The sequence below is a fragment of the Varroa destructor genome, unplaced genomic scaffold (genome assembly GCF_002443255.2).
Source record: "Varroa destructor unplaced genomic scaffold, Vdes_3.0 BEIS01000002.1, whole genome shotgun sequence".
Lineage (NCBI taxonomy): Eukaryota > Metazoa > Arthropoda > Arachnida > Mesostigmata > Varroidae > Varroa > Varroa destructor.
Window position 1 is genome coordinate 60,024,413 of NW_019211455.1, and position 21,392 is coordinate 60,045,804.

Below are 21,392 nucleotides of genomic sequence, written 5' to 3' on the forward strand. Positions count from 1 at the left end.
CGAAGTCGGTCCTGTCTGCCAACTTCGAAGGGAAAGCTCATTCTCTTGAGTCTTTCGCAGTAGGATAGAATGCTTCCTCGGCACGCGACTCAAGGGTCCTCCGATTTAGGAGGGGAAAAGGACGAGGGCTCTCCTCCTTCAGGTAGGCCGCATGCTGGTGAGAGAGCAGGCCTCTTCACCCTCTCTTTAACAGGGCCGTTTTCGGCAGTAGTACGATAACTCAGCATACCATTATAACTCTATCAATTGGTCCATCTACCCATAGATGGGTATGCACTAGTTTCGTAAGTAGACAAACAGCTGCTGCCCACATACTAGGCAGCCATCTCTCCATGCTGGAAGTTAAAATCGTTTTAAACCCATCCGTTTACACCATCTTTTAAACCGTCTAGAAGGCAATGCATAGCTGAAGAAGCATGACATGTGTATATATCTCAGAAGAATTGCCATTGAAAGAAACTCGACCGCCAATAAATACAGTTTACACGATTTTAATATTGGCATCTCCGCAAAGAACAATCAGAAAAGAGAGCAGCTGTGAGTCAGAAGGGATCCAGAGATTCGTCCGATCTTCTTCCCCGACATACGCTTACTGTCCATATGGCATATCCTTATTCACCGTTCAAGTAATGATGACTGTCGAAAGAAGGACATGGCATAAGGGCGGACGTCTTTTGTGAAGTCTCTTCCCAAGTCTGTGCCAGAAAAAAATCATTAGAACAGGAAAACGATATTGAGCTGTACCGTCATAATAATATAGCATTACGGAGTGGTCCGGGTATGCAGATTTTGGACAGATTCATTGTTATTTTACATATTCCCAAAATCGAAAGTGCATTATTTATGTATACTTAAATATCACACGCACTTAAATTAGAAGATGTACGCCTTTGCCGTGTTAGCGCTCTTTTGAGTTTCAACTTGTGGTTTTATGAATCTTGTTTACCAAAACCACTGTGTTAACGTTGAAAGGAAAAAAAAACAACAGTCTAGAATTACAATTGGTCAATTACCTGAGTTCTTGTTCTGAAAATTTTAATTGATCGTCATAAGATCAATTTAAATTATGTGATAGAAAAGGTGTTATTAATCAATAGTTAATGAGAAAATTAGCTAACGACCCGAAACAGTGTGTTACCTTTCTATGAACATTTCGTCACCCCTCTTCACCAGTGCTCGAAATCGAACCTCTTTTACTCATCCCATATTAGACTTGAGGCGGGTATCCTCAAGCCGATGTTATTCAGCCCGATAATAACGACCATAATGGGGACAAGCGGGTTTGGTTCCCCACTGCGAACAGCAGTAGCCACCATGGGATCAACGGAGGCATCGTTGATAGGTCCGGACGAAATCCCACACGAAGTAACCGGCCGGTCAGCGGGCAACTTATCGAGCACTATTCATCCCTGATGAAAGAAGCCCTATAGCCATATATGTACATGCTAGTTTAGTGTAGGAGCAATCCGTCTGTTCTCACAGTGTTGAATGTGAAGACTGCAATTACAGGGTCTACCTGAAGAAGCTCGCTTGTATTGGGGATTTTCACTTGTTGGGAATCATTAAAGAACACTATGAAAAATACGGTAATGCTCGAACTAACGCTATCACTAGACATATTGGGAATAAATTGCAGGATTGACATGACAGTATGCCCCACTTGACAAACTCTTGACGAATTCACTTCTTAATTCGCTCGACTTATTTTTTAAGTACGTATATTCTTTCATTACTTACACTTCACACTATCTTATATAGCACACGTACATTCTTACTTACACATCTACATTATCTTATATAGCAATACCAATTTGAAGAAACATGCTTAACTAAAATTTTATGTGCTAGTTGTAAGCAATCCATTAGCAACATGTATGCAATAAAAAAAGCTGATAGCCGGTTTAGTAACAGAAAAAAAAGCAGGAATAATAGCAGATAGACTTTGACAATTGTATTCATGATTCCAGGGGCGATATATATGATTTCATCAACCTGTGATCATGTGTGCACGCGAAGCATATCGGTCCGACAAATGATGATGCATTTTCATTTGAGTAGCGCAATCTGGCAGATTGACGACTAAATGAGCAGATAAACTTCGCCGCGTTTTAAGAGTGAAAGGCCGCAGCATGATATAAGCGTTATTAGTGTTCGAGCCCGTCGTATTTACGGCGCGCTGTGATATGGCAATGAATGAGCTTTCGGCAAAAGATGAGAATAATTCCAGGAATTTTACAACCTAAGGAGAGACGCACCTTTCGCCGCCAAGAACCAACCGGAGTCGAGAGAGAGCGGCCGCTTCCGCAGTTGAATTGTCCCTCCCATCTGTTCACGAAACTCGGTTTTGCTCATCCCAACAGCAGCGAATATCGTAAACGGGAGATAGCAGATATTGGCGGGGGCTAGCAAGCGGGTCGAGGAAATGCGTTCAGCTTCAACAGTTTGCAATCGTTGACTTTGAAAGAAAGTTTAGAATGGCGGTGAGAATATCGCTGAGAATTTATCCTTTATTTGCAGAGAGCGCTGGCTGGTAGCTGAAATCCATCCAGGGTGGGCGATGTGTAATGTGTAAATTCTTGTGCGTGCTGTGAGCTTGGGCGTGTATTTATAAAACTCATTGGACCATCAGGAAGATGTTGGTAATACAGAGAGGGACAGGCCTGCACAAACGAATGCTGAAAGACAGTTACTATTTGGAATATGACATCGAACTTAAAGCAAAGAACTGCGATTGGAAAAATATATTCAAAAATGGCAAAATAGTGTGGCTAATCGGCTTGAGACTCCGCGAATTCGCCACAACATATTAAAAATAAAAAAGAACTGCCAATACTTCCGACATGAAGCCTCTGGCTTTGCTGCTAATATCATTATTATTCATATTATTATTAAAGATTTTTTATCTACCTTCGTAGAAATCATGTAGCATTTATCTCGTGATATATGTGAAAACTTAACTAGCGATAAATATACCCAAACCTATCGACTATATTATCATTTTCATAAATGTGGGCAGTGGTAGCCGGTCTTGATTGAGGCATGTAGGAAACACCGGTTCACAAACGAAAAATAGTTGCCTACTCTTAAGAAATTTATTCGTTTGCAAACACTTCAGTTTATTTCGCGAGTTTGTTCCTTCTACCCCGTTTTTGTGAAACCACTTTCGTTTTGTCGATATTTGGGCTAGTCGCATCGTTCTATATCAAATCTTGTGACTAGCCACTCCAGTAGTTAGAGGAGTGATGTACAGACTCGTATTGATTTGTATTCATAAACAAGTTGAGCCCACTTTCTTTTTCTTTCCTTGTCTCCAACAATCGTTGATGACATCGTTTTCTGTATAACAAACGATTATTGTTGACTGTGGCTATTGGGACTCACAGTTGGTGGCACTTTTTTCACGTTCAGTGCCATAGCTCTTTATCTTACGCGTTTACTTTAAAAAGAAATAATCATTAACTAAATTTGGCAACACAGATATGGCCAACCGTTGTAGGGATAAAGGTGTGAGATAGATTTATTTCTATGTTGTTGTATCGCTTGTCTATGTTGCCTTTATAGAAAATATCGTGTTGAAAAGCATTAATAATACTATTCTATAACGTATATCTCGCTCATTCGTAATTAAGCCACTCCTTAGAGCGGATGTTATTTCAGTTACTACCCGCTGTGAAAAACCATTTAGGAACTTTCCTACAAACGGTAGCAGTACCCCACAAAATGTGCGTCAATGTACCGTTAGATAAAAGCTGTCAGACAAGCAAAGATACCTATGTACAACGTAAGGCTAAAAAGTTCTAACATCGGTTCTCCCTATTATCAAACGTTGATTTAAAAATTTAAAGAGTTGAGAAATATGACTACTGCTATAATGCAATGAGCAATGTTTCTGCAATGGAATTTCTCGATTCACATTATAACAAATATTTCATATTTAATCACAATTATAGGTATGGATGCGACAACTTTGTTTTGGGCCTCCATATGTCACTTTATTTATATACATATTTAATTTAATTTATAAGGTATTTTATACCTTACGAACTGCATTGCAAGGATTGTGATAGCTACATCATGCTATTAGAAAATAACTTGAAATCAACAATAAAAAGAGCTAATTCATAATAGCACTTATACGGAGTTTCAAGCTCGCGTGAAACATGGTAATTTATAGCCGTCATCCGCGTCTTTGTCCAGCTTGCTAATTATGCTGCAAATGAACCTTGTAGGCATTCAGGTTATAGTAAAAATGAGCCTAGTTAACTTCTGTACAACAAACGCGTGTAAAATTTATAACTCTGTAGAGACTGTGTTGATATGCAATATGTCACGAACTAATTAGATCTAGTTTGTTGCTTCGATTAAGTAATTAGATTTACTTTGATCAGGCATTTAGGCCATTAGACTGACCCCTATATTCGTTTTCGTTGTGGCTTGTAGAAACTGAGCGAAGTAGTTGATATGTTGGTAAACTCTAGTTCGTCTCAACAATTTTGATTCATACATGATATTTACGTCACCTTACAGCAACTACCCTATATCAATATAATAAAGTAGAAAAAAATAAAAGCAACTCGTAGCCCAATATTTACTATGTACTGATAGGTAAAGCAGCAGCTGACACACCTAGTTTCATACCCATCACTTAAAAAGGTATTTGACAAAATCAATACACAATTGAATAGCACATAATAGGTTTATACAATTTTAGTTCTGAAACATCAAAAACCTGCCTTAATCTTAAAGCTATTTTATCGATACCAAAAACATTGTAAGCATATATCAGTGAACGTTGAGTTTTGGCGTATATATGTGTATATATGCCCTATGAGAATGAGGAGCTTCTTCTTTCGAAGCAGTTTCTGGTAAGTTGTGGGCTGTAAGGCGGAGCGAACGTGACATCGAACCAGTTGGATGGAGGCAGACAAGGCTACCGATAGGAACTGGATAGACGGCCATGGGGGAAGTAAGGCGGGCTGAGGGTGGGTGAATCTGGGCGGCGGTGGTGGCGTTAACGGTTGCTGGTGCAGAGGCAGCTACAGCGAGTGGGGACAACGAAGGGGAGGAGGCATCTGTATAAGAGCCACTTGTTGTATGAGAACAACGAACGACGGTCGCCCTCCTGCTTGCTCCTAGAAGCCACTAGTAGTATCTAGAAGTACAAGGAGGACAGCTTGTCTGTCTCCCTTTGTCTATTGAGGAATGGTCGCTGCGTGCTCTGTAAAGCGCAGACAGCAAGGGCCCAGCGAACAAGAACTAACGCTAAGGAACTCTAGCTGCTGGCCAGACCAGAGAGGGGACACCAAAAGGGCAGGGCATGTGGGGTCAGAAGCAGAGACGAGCCCCCTACAAAAAGGGCAAAAGAGCTCCGAGTACTATGGAACAGCGAACTGGACTTAACAGAGAAACACACGTCTGCCCCGTATGTGCCAGCTCGCTCACTTGCACAGACAAGAGGGTGCTACGAAGTCCGTAGAGGTGGGATGAATGTTGATAGGTCGGTGCGATAACGAGTCCCAGAGCCGAAAGGGAATACCACCGATACCGCGAGAAATTGAAAACAGAAAGACAAACTGAAGGATAACAGCTTTTCCGCCAACAAGTAGAGACCGATCTAGGTAAAAGCCGCTTCAGCCACAAAAAGGCAATAGCAGATTTCTATTATGACGGAAAATCAAAACGAAGTTACAGGAACTCTAATCCATTCATATTCATACAGATTTACTTAGGAAAATGCTTAGCGCATTACATTAATCGCTAGCAGCCCTGTTAGACCTTAGCCTATTCCAAATTCAGTGAGTGCGTGTTTATACACGAAAGCTTCACTTATTAGACTATCTTGACGTACAAACAAGAACTTTATTAAGAAATCTAAAGGAATTGTCCTGTTAATATTATCTGTTTCTTCTGCTTCCGTTTTTATCAGAAAACGACGTAAGCAGGGGCATTGACTTCTCTGTAGTGACAGGCAGAGAGACGCGCTTGATATACAAGACCGCACACGAATCCGTAACGGGACTAAACAGGTTAAACACATATTAGCTCATTGCCCAACTTTATTGATGGTCATCTCCGCTGTATCAAAAATATGGAATATTATGAAACAGAAAGCAATTAAATTTAACAGCGTTGAACTTTATACGTGACCCATTTCATTTCACGCTATTGACTACTACAGATATTAACAAGTGTGGACTGTTTCAGCTTTCCGGAGTTACAAGTGTAAAACCCCTCGAAGCTTTCGAATAAGTTTTTGTCTACCTGAGTCCATGGCAACATCGTACTGAATCTTGCACTGTTCACAAGGTACGTCCTGACATCGGGACGCTACTGAATCACACCTAGCGTCTGTTGCAGGTACCGTTTGGGATCTTTGTCTAACTGTAGATCCAACATATGGATTTGCTGCTGGATGTGCTGTATCGCACAGGGTTTGATAAACTTTCGCAGAATAGATAGCCAATGAAACAAATAATAGGCACGGGAACGCTACAGTAATATGCATATTTGACATAAGATCCTGCCACAATGACGGAAGTCTCCACATATCAGAATAGTTCCAGGATAATACGTGGAGAAAATCCTGTGTGGGAGAAGAGGTGGACTCTGTCTCTTGAAGCATGCTTCTGGGCCTGCTGTATACCTGGAAGTATCTGTAGTTGGCGGTTTTTTGTCATCTAGACGGAAACATCATCTTGCTGAACGGCTTCGTAGTTTTTTCTTCTCTCTTATGAAAAACTTCGTTTTTGGTTAGTTTTAATCTCACTGCATAATTGATCGATTCTTTTGGTAGTCATAGGAGGGCTATTCCTCAATTAACTATTCCGGCGCCGCACATGAGTGATATTTGGCATAAATCTCAGTTGCTATAGTACGCTCTATAACAGCAGTCAAATAGACGAACAGAATATAAACGAGTGGATAATTTCACTAGTAACTTAACCATAATGGCCATGCAGCTCTGAGAATAAGTATAGATCTTCCAGATGTACTGCATATACTTAACAGATTAAGTGATACTAGTATTAAGTGTCGTTGGGATCTATAGTATGCTAATACGTTGCTACTTGATTTTAGCGCACATATATACACAATGTGTGTTCTAAGTCAAATGCTTGTTTTCTTTTAATGTAGCTCTGCTTGTATACAATTTTAACAGGCAGCTTGGTTCATATTAGTCAAGTATTTCAGTAGCGCTTCGGTTGGCTCTTTAGCTGTTTCGTTTACACTGGTGCTTCTGTAGCCTTCTATGAATGGAGTGTCCCTCACCTAAACTTGTTCTTATAGAAGCCCCAGAGGAAATGGCTTCTCTTTTGGAACATTACATTCTATAGCCTTAGCCCCCCTATTGAAATGTTATGATACCTGATACGGCATGAAATACAATGTTTTACCTAAAACCGTGTTAAGTGACGATACTATAGTATTGAATTAGACACGTTATCGTAAAATGTCAACTTTCAGTTGGCACTGTTTTCGCTGTTTTCTGTTTCCACTTTTATCTGATTGTATTGACTTTAGAATCAAGTTGAATATCGTTTTAGTAGCTAGAAATTATTTTTATTTGCCTCAGAAAGAAAATAATTAGTAAATACCTGAAATGTTTGCAAAGCGACAATTGTTTAAATCACTAGTCCTTTTTGTTGTGCCTACTGTGCTAAGCACTAAGCTGTATCATATTGTGCTAGTGTGTTCACGGATACACAATATCTAAAAGCATTATTCTATTTAATTTTGGTGTTAGTAGAATAATATTATCTTGCCAGCCTGCTTTTTATGAATACAGGTATGTAATGCTTATTTGACCAAACGCATTATAGTAGCTTTTGTTCATTGTTTTCCTTTTTAATTTAATCTTGTTCGTAGCCAAGTATATATCGTTGGATAACTCTTTTATTAACTTATTTATTCTTTAGGCCTCTCGTCATCGTCTAAATCATAAAATATTTACGCTTGTTCCAGGGTCCGAAAATGAGTATATCAAGGGGTATAAAACAGCATAGACATTCATTATGTCTTTTATCTAAGAGAAACAATTGTCCAAGAAGCCCAAAATGGACGTGATGTATACAATAGTAACACTACAGCCGAGAAAACTACCCAAAAGTAGCACACTAAACTAAAAGAGGGCATTTTTAGCCTAAGGAGTGCACTTCGTTTGACTTTTAGGATCATCGAGGATTGCTTTGAGCCACTTTTTTTTTTAAAGTGACTCTATTATTATTTATATATATATAACTATTATTACTAGGTAAAGCTAAATAAGCTATATAATTCTCACCAAGTATGGAACAACTATCCTAGGTTGCTGCTGCAGTCTTCTAAAATTGAAAAAATCTGAAATAAAACAACTGACAAATGTTGTTTTCTGCTATTTAATATATCTATGATCAGAGTTCTAGCCAAAAACAAAATTTTAGGATCTGCACAAAACGATGACAACCAGCCTGGTGAGCGAAAAAGGGTTTTTCAACGAAGCATACTTAATATGCATCATCAATTGTCATGTAACTTTTAACAGCTAGGGAGTTGAATTATAGTGTGATACAGTAGCCCAATGACTAGAGCAGCGGCCACGTAAGCCAAGTATTAGTGGTACGCCTTATTGGTACTTCACATTGTTTACAATATCTGATCTGCTGTCTTGAAGGTTAAAATATTCTTTATAAAAAGTTATTTTTTGGTAACAAATAGTAGTTGAAAATGCCTACCTGCGCAACCATTTTAGAAAGTCAGCTCGTCAAATGAACTTTTTATCAACTGCAAGCTGATCTTTCTGGGTTAATAGCCGGCGCCTGGCCAATTATTATATACCACTGAAAAGCTCTCTTTTCATTTTTCAAGCAAATTACAATCATTCGGCGAATTACTATACAAAAAAGTCGAGACAGATGCTACGACAACACTGAAAATATTACTCGAATAGTTGGCTAAGTTTACAAATAGCATCTTAAGAAATATTTTCCTTTCCGAATCTGAAAAAGACAAAAAAATCGTTGAAATAGGCTAGTTGTTCGATCAACCTGTGTTTCATTGCTATAGCGTCTTTCTTAAGCATTGTACAAATATCCAAGGCTGCTTATTTTTGCACAGTGGATGTGGTGAAAGTATTGTTTATTTTCCTTTATATTTCCGTTGGGACCGAATTCAAGTTAATTGAAAACCCGAACGAAACAGTTACAATGGGCTTGTTGATGAAAAAAAGAGCCCTTTAACGTGATGTAACCCCGGATTAACAACAAACGTAAAATGATGTAGAAAGTGATTAGGAGAGGAGACCGCTTAACACCTGAATTCGCTTTTCAAAGAACGACGTGACCCCATATCATAAGTATACGTATCGTACACACAGGATGTAGACAGATCTTTGAGAAACGCACTGGAACCCACGTATGCTATACTTTCAATGAAAAAAATTTGTTAAATATGCGAACTATGCTCTAATCCTCCTCCCAGTAATTTCTGAAGATAACTCGATAGCACCATATCATTAATGGCGAACAATTAAGTGCATGCCATGCTAGAGACTTAAATTCATTCAGAGACAATTCATATGAATAACAAATAGTAATTACTTTATATGACCAGCCTAAAAACAATAAACGATCGTTTGCATACTCCAAAGACAACATCTGCTTGTAAAATGTTGCTCAAATCGACTCATACAAATAAAAACTAAAAAAAATCGACCTCGATTAAGCTTAATGAGCTTAAAGAACCTTTCAAAAAAAGCACAACGATATATATCACCGTAAAATATCACCGTAAAGGATGCACCGTGAACATACAAATGATAAACTAAACTAGAGATTTGTAACAAACAAACCTATCACCAATCGAATTTACATTGTACAGATGCAAATTGTATTTTCTAGCAGATAAACAGTAGAATAGAAAGCTGTCAATTCGTTTTATCTAGGGATAGCTAGCAGTGGTTCTGCAGCTAAAAGAAAAATAGTAATTCAAACTTAACCAAGAGAAGGTAGACGTCAGCTTTTCGAATAGAGGGCGGCTGAATTTGTCTTCTATTGCTGCTGTTGGCTAGTGGTGGTTCGAAGAGATTATCACTGAAGTGCGTAGTGGGGCTACAAGTCACCATTACTTGCGACTTCGCTTGCAACAGCTGTATTTGAAGTTCGTAGCTGACGAAAAAGTTCTTTTAGACGATTACAAGAAGCGGCAGCGACGTAGCAGGCAAAGACGAGATCATCCTTAATCGTATTGACAAAATTCACAGCAAACTTCCCAAAGACCAGGCATATAAAAAGTACCTTGAGCTACTGAAGATATATCGTCAGACTTCAGTGTGGTCATTAGTTTTCGTTAGACTTTTTCAAATAAGCGAGGCTACGTGAGATAGCCAGGGGCTACTTGCAAGATATCTAGTCAGTTAAGTTAGCCAATGTTTCTTTATCGTTCAAGTTCTCCCAGTTTGAGTCCGACAGCGTAGAAGCTGTTCGACCATAGACAATCCAAAAATGTTCAACGCTTCTCCTGAAGCTGTTGAGAATGTCTATTGTTACTCCTGCGGCCTACCAGCCATGGTACTATAATAGTTCTGGTTGGATCTGTTGTGTTCTCTATCGGTTTCCTTCTCTAGGAACTTCTCTGCTGTTCATTCTGTTAGACACATCAAGGCGTATGTTTGCAGAGGGCCCACCCCCGAATAAGACAGGGCTACATTCTCAGACTCACGATTAGCGTGCAACTTAAAGACAATGATTGATAATCATGTCTACTAAACTACAACGTCCTGCATACATTACTGACGTTCACACATAGAATCGACGCCAACGTCTACAGGCAGCTATTCTGCTTAACCGTTTTCTAAGCTTCTGCCAAGGAGGTGCTACCGTAACAGTGAGGCACAAAAGCTGATGTAACGACTATAACGAGTGTTAGTAAAATTACGAATAACACATCCCATTTCTAGTTGGGTTAACAGAACGAATTAACAGGAGCATTCCTATATAAAGAACTTTGCCGAGACACTCTGTTAGCAGTAGCACACATCCAATGATATTCGTTGTGCTATTCATGCGAATTTTTAAATTTACTTAAACTTAACAAAAGCGGAGGGACATACAAAGCCTAAGAAATTATTTTGGTTGACCAAATACTGTGGAAAATGGCTGCCCTGTACATTTGATCTAAAGTGATCGGTTTGTTTAGCTGGTGCTTTGGTTGCAACGCTGTTAATTCCTGTGTCCGTGTTTAAAAATAATTAAAAACCTTAGTTAGAAGTAGAAGCATGCAGAAAACACGTTGAGCTGTTACGTACGTAGCTTAAGCCGACGCAAGGCGTAAACTTTATGCGCAACTATTTAAATTTTGATGGGCTTTATTTTCTTTGCCATACAATTTTTTTTAACATCGTTGTAATTACAAATACAATACAAACTTCAGTCGTTCTGTCCAGTACACCTGTAATACATATATATTACAGGTGTACTGGACTACTCGTATATATGTATATACGAGTAGACCTTTTTCACGCATCTTACAAGATAATCTAGATAAATATTCAATTGTATGCATGGAGCAATCTACTTTTATAAATCATTCACTAGTGCTAACAAATGGATAAAGTTTCGCGTGTTTTTTCATACAAGAACGACTCTAAATCTTTATCACCCTTTTCGTCTTCTGCAAGTCAGCATGCAGCTCCATACGTTATACCCATTCCGTCCTCAGCCTTAAAGGTAATCAATATAGCTTAGGTTCATCTTCTTATCTTGTTGATTTTCTTACATCCCGGGTTCCCTTTACCAGCGTGACTACCTACGGGAGGCGGCATCACCCGCGTAGACCGTTTTCTATCTCTTCCCTGACACAACCCCACCCAAACGAGTCTTAGCTTGTGTTCACTTGGTACGCTTTCATGTAAATCGTAGTAGCCCTTAGTTTGTCTACTTCCAAAGCCGTGGCAGAAGTTTCACACTATCTTAGAGGCTGGTGTCCCAGAGATATCGTTTATTGCATACAGAAAACGTAGCGGTTACTTTGTTGAGTATCATCACATGTGTGAAACTGTATAGACCGCACTTACGCAAGAAATAAATCTGTGGACGCGTTACCTACACAATCTGAACAACCACGGGTGCTGGATCCGCTCACTGGTTCACTAGTAACCACAACACGACACACCTTAATCATTAAAAGACCGCGCGTAGGACAAGCTTCCCTCACCCGTCATGATGAAAGGATTCAATTTTGCTAACCTTGAACTATAACATATCACCCCGCGCAATTCGGATAAGGAGTGAGTACCCAGCACGTACACCTACTGTCTGCAGGTAAGCTGATGAAAATTATTTATTAAACATGAATTAACAAGCTTATCTGTGTACCCAGAAACGCTTTGTTCTAGTTTAAATAAAACTGGAAACCTCAAGGCAATGCTTCCTTTAAGAGAAGCTTAAGTAAAAGTCATACGGGTATCAATATTTACCGTCAGTATATAGCCGGTGGCATGTTAGAGGATTTACGTGTTAGAAATTTAACAGTACCATTTGCCATTAAGCTTTATACTTAATTGCTAGAAACGCAGATCATATTGATCTTATTATTCTAATTGATCGAGGCACAGATTACACCGGCTTTTGCTACGCAGATCAAAGGCTACAAGAACAGGGATGAAATATAGACACTACAATTACAATTTATTTAACAAAGTGGCAAATTATTGCATTGTTCCAGAATGACATAAGAAAAAATTCCAAACCTATTTAAATGACTTTATCAGGATTGCCCTGCTGTTGCGGATACCTACTTAATTATTTAATACAGAACCATTTAGTCGAAGACACTAATTAGATTATAAAACTCCTACCCGCTTGTTTATTGACGCAAATTTGAATTCCAACCGATGTATTTCAGCAACCGATGGATAATAGGTACATGTAAAGCTCACGAACGTGAAGATAAATGTTCAAGTCAGTAGGCTTTCCTTTAAGAGTGGAAATAGAAATATTCCAATACAAATGTAGCAACACTAGAAATCGTGTAATCCGGAGCTTGCCATCATCAAATAACTAAAGTCTCCGAGCAGTATTTTCCGGAAGTCTTTTAGAGCATGTTACAAAATTATGTGCATTTTTAAATACTGTTTCACGTCACAAGCCCATATATCGTATAAGTCCAGAAGTCTTAAAAGCAGCTTACAGGTACGTACAAAAAACTACCTAACTGTGGACGTATATGACCTCTCCCGTATAGTGATCACGGTAGAGACTGCGGTTTATCTTATTAAAAAATAAAATGTGTTTTGACAATGGTTTGGGCTGTTAACTTATTCATTTGACCAATTTTTGAGGAATATGGATTTTTTTCGAACGTTCCGCCAGCCCATCAAAAAGCAACAGCTATATGTTCTATATGTAACTCCAGCAAAAAGTAAAATATCTGGCATGGATCACACACATTTTGAATTATCAGACCAAATAAGAAGTACGCTGCTCGAGTCATCGGTCTGAAAAACAACCTCATCAAGGGTCTGCTACAGTACCTAGCTCAGTCAGGTAATATAGAAGATTCTTCATAGTGTAGTTAGGTTAACTCTCAAGGCTGAGGGTGGTGTAATCTTAAAATTCATACCGAAATCGACACCTTATAAGGGACTTAGAAGTACGTGTAGGGATGTTGCAGGTTTTGCCTTATTCCTGATACTCCGGTGACAAATACAACAAGTTTTGAATCTCTTTTAGTAAACCGTACCTTTTCGAGCCTAGAATAGAAAAATATCTGTTTGAAGACTAGTCAATGAATACATGCATAACTAATGATAAAGAAAATCTAGATGGCTACATAGAACAGGGGGAACAGGTGGTTTTGTGTACGCACTTGTAAACATTGGAGGACTTACCGTTTGGAAAAACAGCACGCATTTTCAAGTAAGACGTAGTAAGGCGTATAATTGAGGCTTTGTCCAGCTGGGAAGTAATGGCCTGCGGGAGAGGAAGTAGTTTTCCAAGTTCCACAAATTCAAAATTTTCCTTTTCGCGGCGCGTGCGCGCGGCATTTTTCGATTTTTCTTTCATAGCCGAGTATCGGACTGATGACAAGGGGCCTGATAGTGATCCGGAACCACCGGAATCCGGTGATGAGGCTATCGAGTACGAACCCGTAGAAGGTGAAGCACAAGAACTCTCTCGCTCTGGAAAAAATTACGATAAAGTTCTCGTTAGCTGGATTTTCCTTTTTGAGTTGAAGCGAAATGTAATATAAGACATACGTTTGTATATATATATATATATATATATAGGGGAAGGCTTTGAGAAGCTGCTTGTCGTAACGTGCATGCGCTCATCCGCTACTCTTGGTATCACAAGAAAGCCAGCTCTTTCTAAAACGAAGCAATAAACGTACTGGATGAACCCTTACCAAGAACTAAAGGTCCCTTTTTTGCTCGAAAATTATGGTTTATGTTCTTGCCAGCTTCGTGCGACTTAGTGAAAGTCTGAAAAAACCTACATGTGCCAAATCGGAGGATCTTCAATAGAATTTACGTTAAAGGGCTCGAAAATACATCAAAATGGCTCAAACGCCGTTTTCAGCACACCTTGGTTTTTGATACCGAAATGAACGGCCGTTTTAAAAATAAGAATAACAAATGCCCGTTGGATTGTCTATCGCTTGTCCGTTAAAAGCATTGAATTCTTGGGACATTCGGGTTGCTTTCAGCCCAAAGTTTAGATCATGTAGCAGATTTGAACAACACTTCGACGAGCTTACACCTATAATCTTTTGACGCACGGTTGCTATTAATAAGCTACCTGTATTAAAAAAAGGTTAATTTTGAAAATAAGAAGTTAGTGGTTCATAGCCCGAACTAAAGCTGCAATCATTGTGGATGGTGGCTATATCGACTAAGCATAACGGCCAAAAGTGCCACTTCTAAAACATTAAAAAAATCGTTTAAGTGTCTCTTTTTGTTCCGACAGGGTCCTAAAAACGGAGCATAAGGAAAATTCTCAATTTAGATAAGCCACAGTGTATATAAACTATATATCTTTCATTTTGAACACGCAGGCAAAAATGTTACAAAGAATTAGATCATTGTGCGTTATTTGCACGACATAAAGGTAATTATTAGTGGATTGGGCGATACTAAAGAATAAAGATATTTTAGTTCATTTAGTGTCATAGCTTAAAGATGACTCGGCTTTGCCCACCGTTTCTCAATGTCTGCAAATCAAGATGGTGGCATAAACTAAAAATAATAGGTAATACTTTGAACTGGTGAACAACTTCATTTATTGCTATATTTCGATTTTGCACTCTTTAAAAAAATAATAGCTGTTTGATAAAAAGGACACTGTGCTACGATGTGTTCATGTAGAAACCCCATTGAGATAGAACAGCCTTACATAGAAAACCGCACGATCAAACACGCACAATATATATCCACAAAGCAGTTTTCGTATTATATGTTGTTTGCTGAACTTGGAAGAAGGCAAGCATAGGTTACAAAACAAAGTATATCATGACACGAGAGAGCTTAAACTAAGCTCTTATGTCGTGAAATGATCCAATGAACGTTCCTAAAATAATATGCGAATATACTTACATAACTTTTTTCTCAAAGTTACCAACACTTTTAATTGCCGAAACAAGTTCTATAGAAATCCTTTAAGAGAAAATATTGTTTTGGATTGGCCTCATATCAAGACTTAATATATTGTCGATCCAACAGATGTGCCATTAAAATTCTCTTCCGTCAAAGGTGTTATCAAGCAATGCATATTTTGCAAATAGGATTTTGATTTTGCGAATTATGCAGCAAATTAATGCTATGAATTAAACCATGGTTCTTGTTTGGACTTCAGTTTAGCACAACATGGTTTTAAAGTAATTTGTAAGTTAATCGTGCTCTCTTATAACCTGCTTGAAAAAATAAACAATGTCCCATCGAGTTAAACAAATTAATAACTTTTAGCAAATAATTCGATCTACCTTTATGGGTCTCAACCAGGTAATGCTATTAATGAGGTAAACCTATTTTGCCGTTGCAGGTGCATTCCTTGCTTACCGGCCAAAATCACCAATGCTGAGCGGTCCTAAGAAACTACGTGGCGTCACAACGGAGTGGTTCAGATAGGCTGACAGTTAAAGCTAGTGCCAGGTTGACTCAATCCGCCTAAGCAGCAGATGGATTCACGTTAGGGGGGCCGAGGCCCAGCATTCTGTAAAAGGCGGCTGCGAACTGGTAGTGGCGACGGCAGTGGCGGCATCCGTCTCAAACGGGCGTCACTGCGCTACCTCAGTGTGGGCTCCTGAACACCAAACAAGCACTGCGTACATAGCTGTCTGGTTAGGCAACACGGACGGCAACTGAGGGAGCATCGGTTCGCCCGTCGAGACGTGCGTTCGCATAATGAGTCGTTGGACTCATCGCTCGATTGTGATGGGATGAGTGGGAATATGGAATGGGAAACACCCATGCCCCTTTTAGCAAACATCATGCCCCTTAGAGACACATACACACGCCCGGCTTCCACTTACGACGAGCCAGGCATTTGCATCTTACGCGCACAGACACCTACATGCAATAAACCGTGTGTTTTAGGTGCTAAAAAATATTGCGTTTAACCTAGCCACTCGCCTTATCTTCCTATATCCTCTATTTTAGTTTCAATAGTAATACTAGAAACTTATGACAGCCTTTTTCTACTCTGCAGGAAAAAATTAGTGGAAAATTCTCTCATAGTCATAATCGCTTTCGTTACCCTCACAATTATCATCACACTATCTTCACGGTTTGTTCCTTCGCGTCTTCCTTTCTCCGGTTGTCCTGTCGTCTGTCCTTTGTTGGGGATGTACAAACACACCCCACTCACACACGTACGATTATCTAGTCCTTGACGTGATGTTAGAAACTAACAAAAGGTGAACCAGCTGGTGGCATTATCTAACCAAGTATTTGTCGTGTTCACTTTCGGCACTAAACATTTCAGAAGCTAAAACCAGTATTTGGTGATACCCTATATTCTAATTTGTTGTCACCATAAACAGACTGAATACACTGAGCCTTATTATTAATTCTATGTCCGCGTGTTTGTTATACAAAGACTTAATCTTCTAAGTTTATGGTTAGTCAAGAAACATATGTTATGTATATATCGAATAATGCCAGTATTCCTAGAGGAACAAATATTATATAAAAATTCACATTAAATATCTAATGAATACTAATATTTAGTTTTGTCTTCTTAATGCTTTCCACGTAAAAATATGCCGCGCCGCGTATCAAATTTGGATTGTATACGCTTAAGGGCTTCTATGTAGACGCTCTCAGACTTTACAGCGTATGTACATTCTGATAAGGTTTAACCCAAAAAAGACTGATATTCAGGGACTTTAATGGTAAAAGAATGAAAAATAGTATTACGGACTAGATGAGCGGACCAAGTAGTTGTACCAATGTAATATGGATGTTAAAATCAAAAGTGGATTTTACAATAATACCCAGATTCATCTTTTGAGAAATGTAAAATCAATGTAATACAAATGGATTGGGATATTCGTTAACAACAAAAACGAGTTGTCAGTGTGCAGAACGTCTCTATTAACGATGATCGCCTAAAACCTTTAGAAAGCTCTCGCCAAAATAGGAATGATGCAATTGCAAACCTTGATCTATTGCATCTATTATATGGCCATATTTTAAGGAAATATGTATTAATTATGCTAAATACAGCTATCCGCTTGCTCTTTCCTCACTTGATTAGAAGTGATCAACAATACATCGCTATGGTCTTGCCATAACGGGCCGGCCAAGTCTAATCTGCGAGTACGGTCGGAACACTTCAGCAGCAAAATCCTAGGTAAGTGTTTGAATAGAAAGCGACTAAAGTGCCCTGGTAGGAGTACACTCTACGCTTCATGAATTATCATTGGTAGGGATTATAAACGTTGCCAAGAGCAAGCGAATGACGAACTTTACTTGAAACTTCAACAATTGCATCAACAGTACAAGGTAATTAATATAGTGGGAGTATTTCTGGACAAATTCAATAACATCGTTTATCTTAAAGGCAATATCATATTACACTGTTATATTCTGTATATAATCATGTGATTAAATCAGACTATGTTCAACAAATCCTTTTGTAAGTATAGGTTTATGCACATCGAGTGTTTTTAACAGCGACACATAGCCTCTTTGCATTAAGATATATATATGAGTGTAGTAATATATATATTAAAAGCTGTACCTTCAGATTACCATGGACATAGTTTTTTAGGTAAAGTGTTAGCATATCGATTAAAAATGTGTCCGCATCAAAGTACATTATCGAGAAGTTCATTCCAAGAATGCACAATAACTTAAGAACAAGAGCAAGAGTCACCTTCAAATTACTTTTAAATGTCAAAACTAAATTGGGAAAGTTCGACAATAGGGTAACCAGGAATTATAAGCAATATTGGTACAGGCTTAAGGTCGTAGAAAACCCGAGATGGTTAGATTATTAAGGAAAACACACTCCGCCGGAGGGATGAGACGTGCTCCATGAGTCTACATGGCGAATTAGCAGCACTCACCTATCTGAGGTATGTTCATAAAACACGTGTTGTTTACAGGCAAGCTCGGTCACAATATATATTTACACATGTACACGGTTATGGTAGCATTAAGCATTTAAGCAATGTCATACGCAAGTAACCTTGATGTTTACTTTTTACAAGAATAGATGCGTTTGCTTCGGCAAGCTAATGGGTATGTATGTTACGTTTCCCACAAGGCTGTTTTTCTCCTACCCACCTAATGTGAATTGCTCCGAAGGAACATGGGTAAATGTTCCTAAGCAGTCCGAGCTTTACATAGTAGATATTAAAGTCCCGCGGATTAGGTTGAGGTTTGAAAATAGACAGCAATAAATAGTATTGTTTTGCAGCTAGTTAAGGGAGGAACCTGTGATTGGGAATTAGCATCTTTGAACAAAAGTTATATGATGAAAGGAAATTTGGACACGTTTTTAACTTTCACCTGTGAGCAGCAATCCTCTTTCCATTGTTTATATAGAATTTGCCTAGTGGGAAACCGTATAAGGGGCAAGGGCGTAAAACTATGATCGTTGGTTTCATTGCTCCACGTTTCGCATCAGCATGTTGAAACCGCTTTCGCAAATACTGTGAATTGTTTAGGTTAAAAAATAGTCAGCAATGGGCTTCGAGTGAAATCTGATCATATGAACTGGTTTATATTGGCAAGAAAGCCATATATATATATAAATTTGTACGACTATATATATCATTAGTTAGCCATATATTCATATGTAGTGGTAATCCGACTAATGGTAATAAAAGGTAATAACTGCCTTTGTATCTCAGTCGACACCTAAAGGAGACTTCGGGACCGACAGTTTTTATCCCCCTTGTAAATTCTCTCCTATACACTTTTTAAAATAGAAATAAAAATCTTTACAGTTCTTACAAAATTATCACGGAATATTTGAAAAATCATGTTATTTCAATCGGCACACGATTTTACCTTTTTGATTTTCCTTTGATTATAATTTTGTTCAGCATCTTGTCCTCAGCTACTTTATTGACTCCGTTTTCTATTCAACTTTGGAATGTGTAAGTGATAAAGGCCAATTAAAGCAATATACTATTACTCTAATTAGCCTTTAGTTAGAGAGGTACGAACTTTAAAGTTCGTACTTCTCAAGGAGCCAGACTTCTGTTCTGGTATCCTTGTTGTGCTTAAAGGATAAGACGTGGTTGAGTCGCCCTCTCCCAACTGTTGAAGGTATAATCACCTCTAGTAAAAATAAATAAACAACAACGCTTACCTTCGTCGTGGCTTTAAACCACTAGAAGAAATGTTGCTGTATGCTGTATGAAGAAGCATAAGTGGTCCCAGCTGGAGGATTCTTTCAGTAAATGTTTCGCGATCTTTAGCCATTGTGCCGTGAGTTAGGGTACCGAATCATGACCGGTGATATCAATTTCTGAACGAAGGGTGACTTATTAATAAGCCATTCTATCTGCATTGTACTCAGGTCTAGTAGACTTCATAATACAATTAGAAACTGGCCCCTTTGTGACAGAAAAACCTATGGATGACAGAAAAACCTATAGATGAGTCTATAGTGGGCACCTACTTATTATTTCGTATAGTAAAGAACTGGAACTGATTATCTCTAAGAGCATCCAAACGATAAAAATTTATTGATAAATGAGCACTTATACTTCGTGTTTTATGCTCATCTTTATAATGTTACGCAAATGGTTGTCCTCTAATGCTTGCTCTACTAAGAAGAGCGCTAGATGATTTGTCAGGGCGGTTTTCCCACCTCAAATTTATACATGGTTAACAGTTGACGGGGACATTACGTTTAAAATTACTTTCTTACAAAAGGTCTAAATAAAAATGTCCATACATTTTGACTAATCGAGGCTCAGTAATTTATTCCACACATTGTCCAACGTAGAATCGACAAAGTAAGATTTGATTAACAGGTGTAGTAAAAGAAATGTGTTCAAATGCTTTTACCTTTATATGTTAAGACATAAATTATCCTACATAAATCAGCTTAATATTTTCCGTCTTATTTTAAGATTTTTTTATTTTAACATATGTATTTTAGGCTATAGAAAAAGGTACCCTCTAGCATCTGCTTTCCTTATTTTAATTCACATTATATTTGCTCAATACGAGCCACCTACCCGTAAGGATTTTTATCCCTTTCAGCGTGATTTCAGAAGCCAGATTTAACATCCAACGTTTTCTTGTCAGTACTTTTTAGGATCTCGACATTATAACCATTTTATTCCAGTTTTATTTATATCGAACCATTAGCATTGGTGAATATAGGTAGTTCAGTAAATAGTTAGGTTAAGTTCCAAAATTTCTAAAGAAAAATTTTTCGTTTCTATAAGGTTTGTAGAAAATTCAATGTAAACATATTAGAGACACCAAAAATTTGAAAACGTTAAGCTATCTGGTTGTCTTGCATCACGATTAGGAAGCCTGCTTACAAAAAGCTGGCGCCAAATTCTAAATCTCTATAAAAATATTCTCCACCTGAAGGTGACGCTTCTTTTCCTTTGACTCTGGACATAATAGTCTGTAACGACAGCCCCGATGAACTTAGCTATAATAAGAATGATTTATAAGTTGGGGGTTAGATCTAAGTGGGGCGTTTTTGACCGTTTTGTAACTATGTAGACCTTACAACCGCATTATCTTAATAGCTTTTCTTAGATATTTCATTTAGATGTAGACAGCATGCTTTTACTCAAATTTTGATGACTGTTGGCTCAGACGGTATTTCCTCTTAAAAAACATTACATATTAGGCATGGGTTCCGGACATAATACACAGTAATTGATTTAACTTACTGGCATTACTATGCAGTCAATATAGGAGGTAAACACCCTCAGAG

General features: G+C 38.3%; 1 protein-coding gene across 1 annotated transcript in view; it reads right to left on the bottom strand.

The window, feature by feature from the left end:
- LOC111245342 (uncharacterized) overlaps positions 1 to 21,392 on the bottom strand; it is a 41,098-nt gene that overhangs the window by 15,105 nt on the left and 4,601 nt on the right. Inside the window, exon 2 of the mRNA XM_022793579.2 lies at positions 13,865 to 14,155. Coding sequence (XP_022649314.1) covers positions 13,865 to 14,155 — 291 coding nt within the window. The remainder of the gene's footprint in view (positions 1 to 13,864; positions 14,156 to 21,392) is intronic.